The 14,039-nt window shown below is 52.9% G+C and overlaps 2 protein-coding genes across 11 annotated transcripts in view; one reads left to right on the top strand and one right to left on the bottom strand.

The window, feature by feature from the left end:
* Apbb1 (amyloid beta precursor protein binding family B member 1) overlaps positions 1-9,081 on the top strand; it is a 28,888-nt gene extending 19,807 nt beyond the window's left edge. For all 10 annotated transcript variants that reach the window (XM_045145546.1, XM_004650930.2, XM_045145547.1 and 7 more), the window contains 4 exons: positions 226-309; positions 8,043-8,158; positions 8,283-8,459; positions 8,553-9,081. In XM_045145546.1, coding sequence (XP_045001481.1) covers positions 226-309; positions 8,043-8,158; positions 8,283-8,459; positions 8,553-8,720 — 545 coding nt within the window. In that variant the 3' untranslated portion in view covers positions 8,721-9,081. The remainder of the gene's footprint in view (positions 1-225; positions 310-8,042; positions 8,159-8,282; positions 8,460-8,552) is intronic.
* Positions 9,082-9,203: 122 nt separating this feature from the next.
* Positions 9,204-13,032, bottom strand: Smpd1 (sphingomyelin phosphodiesterase 1). The gene is made up of 6 exons (XM_004650717.2): positions 12,594-13,032; positions 11,370-12,142; positions 10,684-10,855; positions 10,445-10,521; positions 10,081-10,226; positions 9,204-9,954 (listed from the first exon to the last, which is right to left on the bottom strand). Exons 1-6 carry the CDS (start codon positions 12,891-12,893, stop codon positions 9,545-9,547), a joined length of 1,878 nt encoding a protein of 625 aa, XP_004650774.2. The 5' UTR covers positions 12,894-13,032; the 3' UTR covers positions 9,204-9,544.
* Between the last annotated feature and the right edge of the window lie 1,007 nt (positions 13,033-14,039).

Raw genomic sequence — 14,039 nt, 5'->3', positions numbered from 1 at the left:
TTCAGCTCAGCTTTGTTGGTTGGGGTGACCCAAAAAGAGGCAGTAGTTCCTGGAAAGACATGATAGAAAAAAAAAGTGAATCCATGGAGACGGAGTACTTTGGGTTACATAAGTAGAGGGACGTCTTTAGAGGAAGGCCGGGAAAGGATGAGGCGGGGTTTTGACTGGGTGAATGGTCTGGTGTGGCTGACTACTGTACAACTGACCCTCCTCTTCTCCTCACAGTGGAATTCCCCGCACCCAAGAATGAGTTGGTGCAAAAGTTTCAAGTTTATTACCTGGGGAATGTACCTGTCGCTAAACCTGTTGGTATGTATGTCCTGTTCACCCAAGGACCACCACCTCATCCCAGAGCTCTGTCCATACCTTGCAGTGGCTGAAAATACCAGGCCTCAGCCTGGAACTGTGTTCAGTTATAACAGCTCCAACTGTAGGCTGTGAGCATCCAGAGACGGGAGCAGTAAGCATGACGGGCGCATGCTTTTCTGCTATAAAGAAGTTCCTTCTACTGTTAACTTGCGTGTGTGATGCTGGAGCTCAAAAGCCAAGCTCTCTACCATTGAGGTATACCTCTAGCCCTGTTGAATTCTTGACAGTCCTATGAGTTGGGATTATGGTACTAGCTATATATGGATCATGAACTGAGGACAGAGATAGGCTTTTATAGTACCTGCCATTCATTTATCCGCACATTTAACAAATACCTTAGAAGAATACCATGTGCCTGGTCCGGTGTTAGGTACTGGGAAATAGTGGCTAGTCTTGCTTTAATGGCATTTACAGATGGTGACAATAGAAAAACTTTGAATCAAATAATCATACAGCTGGGTGTGGTGGCGCATGCCTTTAATCCCAGCACTCAGGAAGCAGAGGTAGGAGGATCACTGTGAGTTTGAGGCCATCCTGAGAGTACATAGTGAATTCCAGGTCAGCCTGGACTAGAGTGACACCCTGTCTTAACCCCCCAATAATAATAATCATACAAATAAATATGTGTTAATAAAGTAGAAGCCGGGCGAGGTGGCACATGCCTTTAATCCCAGCACTCAGGAGGCAGAGGTAGGAGGATCACCGTGAGTTCGAGGCCACCCTAAGACGACAGTGAATTCCAGGTCAGCCTGGCCAAGCCCGAGATCCTACATCGAAAAAACAAAACAAACAAACAAATAAATTAGGTCATTCATCAAAAACAGTCTCAAGAACTTCATCTGGCCTAGGGGTCAGAAAAATCTTCCTGGGGGCTGGAGAGATAGCTAAGTGGTTAAGGTGCTTGCCTGCAAAGTCAGAGGACCTGGGTTCGATTCCTTAGTACCCACATAAAGCTAGATGCACAAAGTGGCGCATGTGTCTGGAGTTTGTTTGCAGTGGCTAGAAGTCCTGGTGTGCCATTCTCATTCTCTCTCTGCTTCTTTCTTTCTCATTAATAAATAATAAGATATTAAAAAGAACAAAAGTCTTCCTGGGCAGCCATCTGTGTTGGTGCACTCCTGTAGTGCTAGTATTAGGGAAACTGAGGCAGAAGGATTGCTATGAGTGTGAGACTCCTTTGAACTACTTAGCGCAAAGCAGTCAAGGCCACGTAGCAACTCCATACCCTTCCCCTTCCCCCACCAGATAAAAGGAAAAGGAAAAAGGAAAGCTTTCCTGTGAAAACATCCTTTGAACTAAAATACTAGGAGCGGAAGTGAATTATTAAAGTGGGGTGGGGTAGAGGAGAGCGGAGAAAACGCGCTCCGGGCGGAGGGAGTGCTGCCCGGGAGGGTCCTGAGCCCGAGGCGCTTCGGTGGCCGGGGAGCACCGGGAGCCGCTCGGGAGGGGCCGGGCTGAAGGCCGGGCAGTGGTCGGCGTGTGAGTGACTTCCCAGTCATCGGTCCTTAGACTAAGAGCCATGAGGAACCACTTTCGCCAGCCTGCTTTCCATTACCACAGAAAACACCTCAGGTCATCAACTTATAAAGAGAATGGCTTATTTTGGTTTGTAGTTTCAGAGGTTCGGTTCACAACAGGCTAGCTTCATCACTGTAAGCCTGTGGCAAAGTGGCACAGCATGAAGACCATGTGGCATAGCAGAACCACTCACCTCATGCCCAAGGATCAGAGAGAGAAGAGGCCAAGGTTCTCCAGTCCTCCTCAGGGGCACACCCCCGGTCACCTTAGACCGCTAGCACCGCACACCTTAAAGGGCCCACTTAGCCATACCAAGGCATTTTTGTGCAGTGCTCCTGATACAGCAGATTTGAGTCTTGAAAGCTCGCTTTGACCATCCCATGAAGACAGATTTTAAGCATGTGGACGTGGATGCAGCGTGCTCAGCTAGAAGGGTCTTGCGGTCATCAGGAATGAGAGTGTCTTGGAAATGATGGGACTGAGGAGTGTGTGGATTCAAGACAATAGTGACAGGCTTTGGTAGTAGAGTGACAGACAGGCCTTTAGGATGGCCTGAGGAGTACTTAAAGGCTCTGTCTGGGTAGTGGTGCCGTTCTCTAACATGGCACATTGCTAGGGGCTTGCGAGTTCAGTCTTAGATATGCCAAGTTTGAGGTGACCTTTGGGGCCACAGGTTGGCATTTAGATTCTGGAGTTGAGAGCAGAGGTCTGGACTTAAGACAGAAGTCTGGGCATCCCGGATTGTAGAGGTTGATGCCAGAATGTGGGCAGCCTGAAGTGAGAAGGGAAATAAGGTGAGGCCTGGCTTTGTGATCTTTCAACATCTAATGGATGGGTGGAGAAGGCTGACACCTTCCAGGACAGAGAGAGCAGGAGACAGTGGAATGGACAGCTACAGGAGTAGTTAGGGGTTGTGTCCTGGGGTACACATGCCCTTGGGAGGCAGAGGTAGGAAGATCTTGAGTGTGAGGCCAGCTTGAAGTATATAGTGAGACTGTTTCAAAAGAAAACAAAACAGCTGGGCGTGGTGGCGCACGCCTTTAATCCCACACTGGGGAGGCAGAGGTAGGAGGATGGATCACTGTGAGTTTGAGACTAGCCTGAGACTACATAGTGAATTCCAGGTCAGCCTGGGCTGCAGTGAGACCCTATCTTGAAAAACCAGTAAGTAAGTAAATAAATAAAAATATATTTTTTTAAGAAACCAAAAGACACAGGGAGGAGCTCAGGGAGCATGACAGGTGTTGCTGACTCCTACCTTTGCTTTGGTTGCTTCTTGCTCTCAACTTTTATTTTTTCGTTTTTGTTTTCTTCTGCAAGGTAGGGTCTCACTCTAGCCCCGGCCAACCTGGAATTCACTATGTAATCTCAGGGTGGCCTCAAACTCATAGTGATCCTCCTACCTCTGCCTCCCAAGTGCTGGGATCAAAGGTGGGTGCCGCCATGCCTGGCTCTCAAGGTTTTTTGTTTTTTGTTTTTTTCTTTAAGCACTGTCTCATTGTCACTCTAGCTCAGGCTGACCTGGAACTCACTTTGTAGTTCAGGCTGGCCTCAAGCTCATGGTGATCCTCCTTCTTCAGCCTCTCCAGTGCTGGGTTTAAAGATATGTACCACCACACCTGTCTAGCCCTCAACTTAAAAAAAAAAAAATTATAAGCAGACAGAGATAGAAGAAATACACAGATAGAACGGGCACACCAGGGCCTCCGGCCACTGCAAAGGAACCCCAGATGCATGTTGTCCTTTGTGCATCTCGCTCGATGTGGGTACTGGGGAATTGAACCTGCATCGTCAGGCTTCACAGGCAAGTGCCTTAACTTTTGAGCCATCTTTCCAGCCCTGGACCAGTAATTCCCAAGCTCAAGTCCTTCTTTATATTCCTTTTTAGACCTCCCTCACCTTTTTTTTTTCTTCACATGGTCCCCTCTGTGATGCTACAGTATTCATCCAGCAAATCATTATTGAATACGTGGTTTGTGTCGAGCACCGTCCCAGGTCTTAACATACATTGATAAGTAGCATTGACAAGGACTTCTTCTGTCTCGGCTGACATGCTAGTGAGAAGAGGTAGTAAGATAAATAAATTAATAGATGTCACAGCACTCTTGAAGGACTAGACCCGACGTGGGGTGGGAGCAGGAAATCCCAAGGCAGGATGAGGAGACCAGAACGGGAGTGTGGGACGGGTGGGCAGCTCGTACCCAGCTCGACCGCCTTCTTCCAGACCACACCGTGGCACTGCTTTTGCCACTTCCTGTCAGTGTTCCCCCACCCTGAAGCCAGGCTCCACCCCGAGATCATCTGCATAATCTACAGTTCACTTGGTTGTTCCTCACACCCCATGAGCTTTGCGGTTTCCCACTGCCCCAGCCTAAACGTCAGAGGCGTCACACTTGCTCCTGAGACTTTTGCAGCATGACTTGGCCCCTGCTCTTGTCTGCAGTTGTTGACCTCTTGTGTTTCTTGGTTTACCAGTTCGCTATGTTGACTCATGCTGCCTTAAGGGTAACTTACCCACATAGCAGAGAAGCCCTGGGGGTTGGGACTGGGGGACATGGATGCCAGTTAAACTTGGTCTCTGTCCTTGGTACAGCCACAGTCCAGTGTAGAAGTGGGTTTCCAGCAGTTACAGGATACGGTGGTAAGATGCGTCTCACAACTGTCCACTTCATACCCTGGAGAAGGCTTCCCAGGCCAGACGTGAGCATGACAGTCTGGGCTTCTCAGGCATGCATACAGGTTCGGCCCTTAGGCACAGACTGTGTCCTGCCCAGGCACCCTCTCCTGATTGGTAGTTCCTGTCTGCCTAGCTGGCCATTTGCCAAGATTAGGTGCTCGTGATTGTAGATAAATCCTTCAAAGCTCGGGAAGCTGTAAAATTCTGAGGCTTGACAACTCAGATAAAGTTAAGTTGATTTTATTTGTTTGAGAGACGGAGGAAGAGTATGGGTGTGCCAGGACCTCTTGCCACTGCAAATTAACGACAGACACATGTGCCCCTTTGTCTATCTGACTTTACATGGGTGTTGGGGAACTGAACCCAAGCCAGTAGGCTTTGCAGGCAAGCACTTTTAACAGCCTAGCCATTTTCAAAGCCCCATAAGCAAGGTTTCTGAAGACTTGTTTAGAAGAATTTGGCCTAGAGATAAGGTGGGCCAGGCCAAAGTGGGGAGATTTTTGTTTGAGATAAGGCTTCCTTATGTAGCTCTAGCTAATGCTTGCTATGTAGACCAGTGTCTACGAAAAAGACACAGCTCTCATCTTAAAGAAGTTTATTCTTAGAGCCAAACATTAGTGGCCATGGCCCCGGGAACACAGATTTAGGTTACCCTAATTCCATGTTCCAACATGTTAACAATTTCATGAAGAAAGCCATGAATCAAGGCGTTTTTCAAATAGATTGGCTGACCATCAGGGAGGCGGGTTACAGCAAAGCAAGGACATCTCCATGGGCCTCAGAGGCTGTCTGGTGACATGCTTAGCCCTTGCGTTGGCAGAAGCTGTTGGTCTACCTGTACATTCCAAAAAGGTTGAACCTGACCAACTGATAGTCACCAGGATGTTAGGTCAGACACAGAAGTGGGCAATAAATAACTATTAAGGAGCTAAAGGTAGCCCAAGGTAATTTGAATCTGACTCTCCAACGTTCTCTCTCTCTCTCTGTGGTCACAGGGGTTTTATCAGTTCATTCAGCCTTCGAGTAGATGCAGCAGATGCAGCACTTTTTTGGGAATTTTAGTTCACGCTAGTTTGGCCTTGAACTTGCAGTTCTTCTGCTCTGCTTTCCAAGTGCTTGGTTTATAGGCATGTGCCACCACTTGGGGCATTCAGGGAGGAGACATTCAAAGAAGACATCTGTCCTCTGCTTCATCTCCTGGGCACAACAGGCAGGCAGACCCCGGAAATGGACCACAGAGGCATGCACATCTGCCAAGCGGTGTGCTCCTGCGTTGGCTGCCTGTTGCAGTCAAGCAAAAACAGGATGTAGGAGAGAGTGCTTAGAAGCAACTTGAAGTGGAGGAGAGCATCAGTTTCTTTCTTGTTGTTGAGACAAAATACCCAGCTGAAATCATTTAGAAGGGTTTATTTCAGCTTTTAGTTGGAGGCTGTAGTCCATCATGGTGGGACAGGCATGGCTGAAAATTGAGGCGGTTGCTCAAATTCAGGCAGGTGGGGAAGCAGAGAGGGGAGGGCTGGCGCTCAGCCTGCTCCTTCCTGTGCGCATAGCCCACACCTCCAGCCTGTGGATTGGTGCCACCCACAGGTAAGGCAGGTCTTCCCACCTGATTTAGCATCATCAAGATAATCCCTCACAGATGTGCACAGAGGCGAACTTAATCTAGACAATCCATTGCAGGTGATTTTAGGTTGTGTCAAGTTGATCAATCAACATAAACTGACACAGTTTTCATCATTATGAGTTGTTTATTTAGAGACATGATCTTGCTTTGTTTTTTTGTTGTTGTTGCTTATTTGTTGTTTTTTTTTGTGGGGGGTGAGGTAGGGTCTCACTCTAGTGGCAGGCTGGCCTCGAACTCACAGTGGTCCTCCTACCTCTGCCTCCCAAGTGCTGGGATTAAAGGCGTGTACCACACCACACCTGGCTAAGGTCTTGCTTTGTACCCTTAGCTAGCCTACTTCACAGAGTCAAAGCCTATCCTGGTCTTGAGCTTGTAGTGATCCTCTTGCCCTTGCAGACAGTGCTGGGATTACAGGCATGCACCAATATGCCAGGTGAGACCATTGTGTTTTGTTTTTGTTTTTGGTTTTTCGAGGTAGGGTCTCATTCTAGCCCAGGCTGACCTGGAATTCACTATGCAATCTCAGGGTGGCCTCAAACTCATGGTGACCCACCTACCTCTGCCTCCCGAGTGCTGGGATTAAAGGCGTGCGCCACCAATGCCCGGTGAGACCTTTATGTTTTAAGGGAAAGATGATTTTTCTGAAAATGAGACAGCTGATGTTCTTCGGCTGTTGAGCATGCTATGGAAAACCCTCTGGTTGTGGGAACTAAGACGAGAGAGGAAGTGGCAGGAAGGCAGAGTCTCATGCTTCCTGAGATTTTGGGCAGAGTTACCTTGTTTCTCTAGCTTTGGGGCCCTTATCTGCAAAGTGACAGTGAAATGTTCTGGTATGAGTTTGTGTGGGCTTAAGTGAGACAGTCCTTTGTAATTCCTTGGCGACTGTGACACAGTAAAACTCATCGAGTGGGTACCCTAAAACAAGGGTAGCTGGTTGTGGTGGCATAGCCCTGTAGTCCCAGTAGTTGTGAAGTGGCAGGACCAGGTCAGGCTCGTTCTTGGCTACACATCCAGTGAGTTCAGAGCTGGCCTGGGTACGTGACAGCAGCCTGTCGCACTAAAATAGTTTTTAAATGTTGGTGTCTGGGGGGAGTGCTGGTGTGTGGCTGATTGGCAGCCGTTGTTGTCGGCTGAAGCTTTGCTGTGTGCGAACGTGGAGCGCAGGAGGTGGGGAGGTCAGGGCTGGCGCTGCAGCTCAGGACGTATAGCCGTGGGCCCAGTCCCCGGCACAGAATAAGCGAAACATGGTGCTGCACACCTCTAACCCCAGTGTCAGGGAATGGTAGGAGGATCTGAATTCAGGGCTAACCCGGGCTACATAAGACCCTGTCTAAAAAGGGAAGGGGGGTGCTGAAGAGATGGCTTAACAGTTAAGGTGCTTGCCTGCAAAGCTAAAGGACCTTGGTTCGAGTCTCCAGGTGCCACATAAGCCATATGCTTAAGGTGGCGCATGCTCCTGGAGTTCGTTTGCAGTGGCTGGAGGCCCTGACGTGCTCATTCTCTCCCTCTCTCTGTCTCTTCCTGTGTCTTTCTCTGAAATAAATAAATATAAAATATATTTAAAGAAAAGGTAGGGAATAGGTCAGCACTTTGCAGGAGTGGGGGGGGGGTGTCAGTCCATTTGAGAGGCTGAAGAGGCAGAGTCCGTGAAGAAAATGAAGCCTATGATTCAAGATAGGAAAGAAACCGGGCAAGTGTTAACTGACTGGCGTTGAAGAGCTCCCAGGGCAGCTGGGCTCTCAGGCCACAGACTGGTGGAATGAGTGTGGAGCAAGGCTTGAGTTGGACTGGGCAGAGCCAGGGTGCCCTCTCCCTGCCTTCAGGGTCGCATGCACTCCCGTCCCTGTCTTCCAGGCGTGGACGTTATTAATGGGGCCCTGGAGTCAGTCCTGTCCTCCAGCAGCCGAGAGCAGTGGACTCCAAGCCATGTCAGCGTGGCCCCTGCGACCCTCACCATCTTGCACCAGCAGGTAAAGAGCTGCGGTAGGAGGAGGCATTGCTGTCTTGGCATGGAGGTCACTCCCGCGGGGGGTGTAGAGGTGTGTGAGAGTTGGGGCCCGCAGCGCTCTTCTCAACCGGGCTCCTTCCCTTCAGACAGAGGCAGTGCTAGGGGAGTGCCGGGTGCGCTTCCTCTCCTTTCTGGCCGTGGGCCGAGATGTCCACACTTTCGCGTTCATCATGGCTGCCGGCCCAGCCTCCTTCTGCTGCCACATGTTCTGGTGTGAGCCCAATGCTGCTAGCCTCTCAGAGGCAGTGCAGGCTGCCTGCATGGTGCGTAGGTGGGAAAGGTGTGTGTGGGTGGGGGGGCGGCTGGACCCTAGAGGGCGCAAGGCTGGAGAGTGACGGTCCCTTGCCTCTCTGCAGCTCCGCTACCAGAAGTGTCTAGACGCCCGCTCCCAGACCTCCACCTCCTGCCTCCCAGCACCTCCTGCCGAGTCCGTCGCCAGGCGTGTAGGGTGGACTGTCCGCAGGGGCGTCCAGTCGCTGTGGGGCTCCCTTAAACCCAAACGTCTTGGGGCCCAGACCCCATGAAGAACCCCCTCCCTCCTCCCTCCACCTGCTTACAGTTGGGCACCAGGGAACTCAAGGGTTTGGGGCAGGGAGGGACTCTGGATGCCATTCCTAGGACTCAGGTCCCCTGGGCTGCCTCTCCTCAGTAGCTGGGGTTCCCTGAAAGTGATAACACAAGAAGAAGAGGAAGCAAGGCCAGCTCCAGGCTTTCCATCCTGTGGGTGTGAGGTGGAGCTGGAGGAACTGGTCCCAACCAGGCCCTGTCCTCACAAGGCCCAGCAGGGGCAGGAGGAGGGGACTGGTCCAGGCATGGGTCCCCTCTCCCTTGCTCTGTGGGCTCCTCTGCTGTACTGATACCACTAATAAAGTCTGTCTGCGCTGCTCCGTGTCTCCCTGTGCCTGCCCCACACCACCGCGGTTACCAGCACCCTCACGAGCTGGCCGTCCAGCTTCCTTTCACCCCTGCCTGCTTAGGAAGAAGAAATTGGGACAGTCCCAGAAGGCTCTGGAGTCCAAGCCTTTATTTTATCACCACGGCAGGATCCAGTAGCAGCAGTACAGAATGCTAGCTAGCTGAACAGTGCCCGCCTAGGGCGACAGCTCCTGTCTAGCTAGCTGTCTGGGTTTTTAAGGCCCACAGTCCCTGGGGAATCCAGATGCGAGGCACTGGTGGGGCGGCCAAAGCTGCTCAATCCAGCCAAACCGGCTCCAGAGAAGGGCCTGTCACCCAGCCTAACTCAGGCTCTTCTCCCCAAGTTCTGGCCGGGTTGACTCAGCAGCACTCAGGTATTTGATCCTTTCCTAATGCAGCACTTTCCCCCCGGGCTCTAGGCATCCCCGGGGCGCTAGCAGAAAGGAGGCCTTGACCACGAGGGCAGCGCCGCCGGGACGCGCTCGTTGGGCACTAGGTGGCGACACAGCGCCGGGCTGTTGGCGCGGGCCGACAGCTGCGCGCACAGGGTGGCCAGGCGGCAGGGCGAGCCGCAGGCCTCCGAGGGCGGGTGGCCTTTGTGGTAGAGAAACCAGAAGGTCTGGAAGAGTCGCTCGTCATCGCGCATGCGGTACACCAGGTTGTGCCAGGAGGCAGGCAGCGCGTCTGGCAGCTGGTAGGTCTCTCGAGCCCCGTAGAGGCGTTGCCACCGTGGTGCGGCTCCTGGCGCATTGGCCTGGGTCAGGTTCAAGATGTAGGTCTCGTGGTCCAGGACCACATGGGTGCTCCCGGAGTAGTTTCCATCTACGTGGTAGACGCGGTACCCTGCAAGGAAGGAAGGAGGGCTGGCTGCGGGAGAGGGCAGAGAATGGAGCTCGCCCCGGGGAGGGCCATCCACCCAAGCCTCTTGCTTCCGGCCACTTCTGCCCACCAACCCCCTGCCTCACTCACCAGGGTTAAGGTTGATATAGGTGGTGGCACTGGGTGCCAGGAAAGCCACAGCCACTGGACGGCTTAGAGTCTCCTCGTCGTAGAAGACCTCGAACTCATCCACGTGAGTGTGGCCGAAAAACTGACCAGCCAGGATGTTCTCATACCTGACCAGAGACCCGAAAGAGTCGGAAGAGTCGAGGGAGGTGGGCATCTGGGGGGCGGGGGGTTAAGACGCTCTTTCTCTATAGCTACTTTTCAGTAAGCACCCCCCCCACACACACGCACCCCATCATGGCACAGTGGAGATGGTGAGATCCTGGGGGGAACTGCTACTCTTTAAATTCTTCAACTCCCGCCCCACCCCGGGATCCCTCCTTCCTACCTGGCTACAATTCGGTAATAATTCCAGCTCCAGCTTTTCAGGCAGTGCCCTGGGGGAATGTGGCCAATTATATGCACCTGAGGGGAGGGTGAAGGGTTATCAGTGAGGTGTTAGATAAAAAGGTTTCAGAGGGGAGCACCAGGAAGCCAAGCTCACAGGTGCTCCAGCTCCACAGCAGTCCGCTTCTCCCCCAAACTGCAGCATCTCCTAGTCCACCGGCTCCCACCACTCTCCCTCACTTTGTCTCCTCTGTCCTCAGCGGCCTGAAGCTCCCCCACCAGCCACTGGAGCTGTCCAGCAGGATCTGTGGAGTTGATCAAGAGCCAGAAGTTCTCGCGGGAACAAAAGTTCATATTGAGAGAGATGAGGCGGAGGCCAGGACGTGGGGAAAGGGCATAGAACCCCCCAGTTCTGAAACAATAAGAGGGGTCACACTTTCATAATCCTGCAGGTCCAGTCCTGTGCTAGGCAGAGGCATATGTGACGTCAACCCCCACTCTTATCTGAGGACCAGGCAGCCCTAATTACAGGGCCTGTCTGACAAGGAGGAAGGCTCAGAGCAAGGGCCGAGGGCTGCAGGAATTCAGGACAGATACTAAAGTGAGCCGCACAGCTAAGCAAAGGCCATTCTATGGGTTGAGTCCCTGGGTTTGGGCAAGCTGGGGATGTTGCTGAACAGGGGAATTCATCCTAGAGAGAGCCAGTGTAGAAAAAGGCACAGCCTGGGTTGTACCAAAGTTATGTTGCTAGCTCTGAAAGAAGGTGGCTGGTGATCAGAAAGGGAAGGTGGGGTCCAGTTAGGGAGGGCCTTGCAGTGTGCCGAGGACACGCGCTGGAGTAGTCCAACCACCACCCAGATTCCCTCCTTCCTTCATTCTCCCCAGCCCGTCTCCCCACTTCCTGGGTTTCCAAGGGTCATAGGTACCTGAGGGTGTGAAGGGCTTCCTCAGGTAGCCAGGGCTCCCATGCGTCGGCCATGGCCTCATAGAGCCAGCTTGAGGAGTAGTTGCCCTTTATGAAGGGGGGAGGGAAGCTATTGACGGGTGTGCTCTCGTGGTTGCCCACAGCAGGGTACACTGGTATGGGCCCCAAGAACTTCTTGATGAGGTCTGTGACGGTGGTCAGGGCCCGCAGCTGGTCCTTACGAGACTGTTGCCAGACGTCATGGGCAGGGATGTCTCCTGTCCAGTATACCATCTCGAAAGGGCCGGCCGGGCCCAGTCCACTCAGTAGGCTCTCTATTGTCCGTAGCGGGAGGTCACACTTGCTATACTCCCCCCAGTACCCGGCGCCGGGCTGAGAGCTGGGTGGCTGGCCAGAGCCCCTTCGGCAACACAGCGGATCCACACAGTTAGGGTTTGTCCCCTCCATGTAGTCATGATCCCAGTGGAGGTCAGTCAGGAAGAGGACACGGCTGACAGGGGCACCTGGGGCTGGTGGGTTTGGTGGCTTTGGGGTTGGCTTTGGTACGGCTGGCAAAGAGATGTTCCAAGATGAAAAGATGTCCCAGTGCCCACAGGTAGACCCCAGGAGCAAGCCACACGCTTCAGATGGGTTCAGCACGGAATGTCTCCACACCTCCACCATGTCATCCTCAAAGAGCCGGACGGCTGACTGGCACACGTTGGGTGGTGCTATGTTCAGCACCTTGCACAGCTTGATGACCACGGAGCCCAGTCGTGCCACATTGGGCTCCTTCTGTGGCGGGAAGAACAAGTGATGAGAAGTCGGAGACAGAACAGGGGAATCAGACCAACCCTGGGCATCACCCCATGGGCATTCATATCTAAATGGAGTCTGGGGCAGACTCAGTGCCACCTGGATAAAGAGACCTCCTACATATTGCCCTGTGACTCAGTTGACAGCACATCATAAGTTTCTCTTTAGCTCAGGAGCTAGCAGCATTTGAGGCCCGGGCTTAGCAGGCTGCCTTCCCGAGGCGCGGTCTTCACACTCCTTTACAAAAAGGTCACAGTGGGGTGGTGGTAGCATGTAGGCATGAGTGTCCCCAAAAGACAGCAGACCCAGCGAAGATTTTCAGATTCGGCCCTCCGCATCAGGGAGGCCTCAGACTCCAGGGCATCTCGGTCTCCTTCCCCCACCCCCCAGTACCCCAGCGCAGCTCCCACGCCCTCCACGCAGTGCTCACCTTTAGCCCGTAGTTGATGACAGAGAATATGACTTTGCAGGCTGGGCAGGTGAGGTTCCACCACCCATTCTGGAGCTGGGGCATGATGCCATTGAACTTGGCAGGATAACCTTGGGCAGGAAGCAGGTGAGCTCCAATGGGCGCACAGAGAGCCACGGAGTCCGAGAGGGCCAGCACCAGCGTCAGGCCCGCTACGGTCCGCAGGAGTCCCAGACTGGGGTCCCGCCGGGATCTCTGCGCTCTGGGCTCCCGGCCGGACCTCGGGTGGCCCTGGCCAGACGTCACACCGTGGTGGGTCATTGCCGGGCTTCGCAGACGGGACAGGCTCTCCCTTCCAGCCTCTGCAGCCGAGGCCCTGGCTGGCCCTCAGGGCCCACGAGTGGCGCTGAGGACACCCGATCTCCCCCCCACGGCTGCGGTCGGCTGATGGCTCAGCAGCCAGCCGCAGAGCAGCTCCGCCCCTTCCTGTTCCTCCCGGTCCCCGGGGCCGCGGGGAGTCCTGTCAAAGCTCTGGGCGGAGCTGGAGGGGAGCGTCGGTCCCGCCCCCATCCCGCCTGGGCCGGGGCCTGGCAGCGCTCGGCGGGGTCCGGGCCGCCCAAAGTTTGCGCCCTGGACGCCCATCGGGGAACCCCACGGCGGGAGAACCTCGAAACTTAACCCGGCGGGAAGCTGGAGAGCCGCCAGCCAGCCTTGTCAACGGGGCCCCTTCCCTCTGCTGACTTCTAAGCTCCTCTACCAGCACAGAATTCGGTGTTTTGTTTTTGCTTTGCTTTGCTTTGCTTTGCTTTGTTTTGTTCACCAAGCAGGGTGTCACTGTAGTCCAGGCCGACTTGGAACGCACTGTGTAGCCCAGGCTGGCTTCGAACTTAGTGTTCTGGGCCTAAAGGTGTGTGCCAGCACTTAATTAAATAAATTTGTTTTATTTTTATTTATTTATTTTTGAGAGCAGCTGACCGAGAGAGAATGGGCGTGCCAGGGCCTCCAGCCACTGCAAGGGAACTCCAGATGCATGCGCCCCCTTGTGTGCATCTGGCTTACGTGGGACCTGGGGAATCGAGCCAGGGTCATTAGGCTTCACAGGCAAGCGCTTAACCACTAAGCCGTCTCTCCAGCCCCCAGCACTTAATTTTTATTCTTATGTTCTTAAAAAAAAAAACTTGGGGGCTGGAGAGCTCTCTCTCTCAAATAAATAAAATATGTTTTAAAAAAAAACTTCGTATTGATAACTTCCAGACAATGTTACCATGGTCATAACCTTCTCTCACTGTGGTTAAAAAAAATTAAAAAGCCAAAAGTTGAATTGTTTTATTGAGTTACTGTAAGAGTTAATTGTTGAGGAGTTAAATTTACTTTTGTTAGTAGATGGAAAATTTTCAAAGAGCGAACTGTTGAGTAAGGACCCAGAGGGACGATAAGGGGGTGGGGGCGACAGTTTAGGCTAAAACA

Source organism: Jaculus jaculus, chromosome 3 (assembly GCF_020740685.1).
Source record: "Jaculus jaculus isolate mJacJac1 chromosome 3, mJacJac1.mat.Y.cur, whole genome shotgun sequence".
In the NCBI taxonomy this organism is placed as follows: domain Eukaryota; kingdom Metazoa; phylum Chordata; class Mammalia; order Rodentia; family Dipodidae; genus Jaculus; species Jaculus jaculus.
This window is presented reverse-complemented; position numbering and strand designations above follow the sequence as displayed.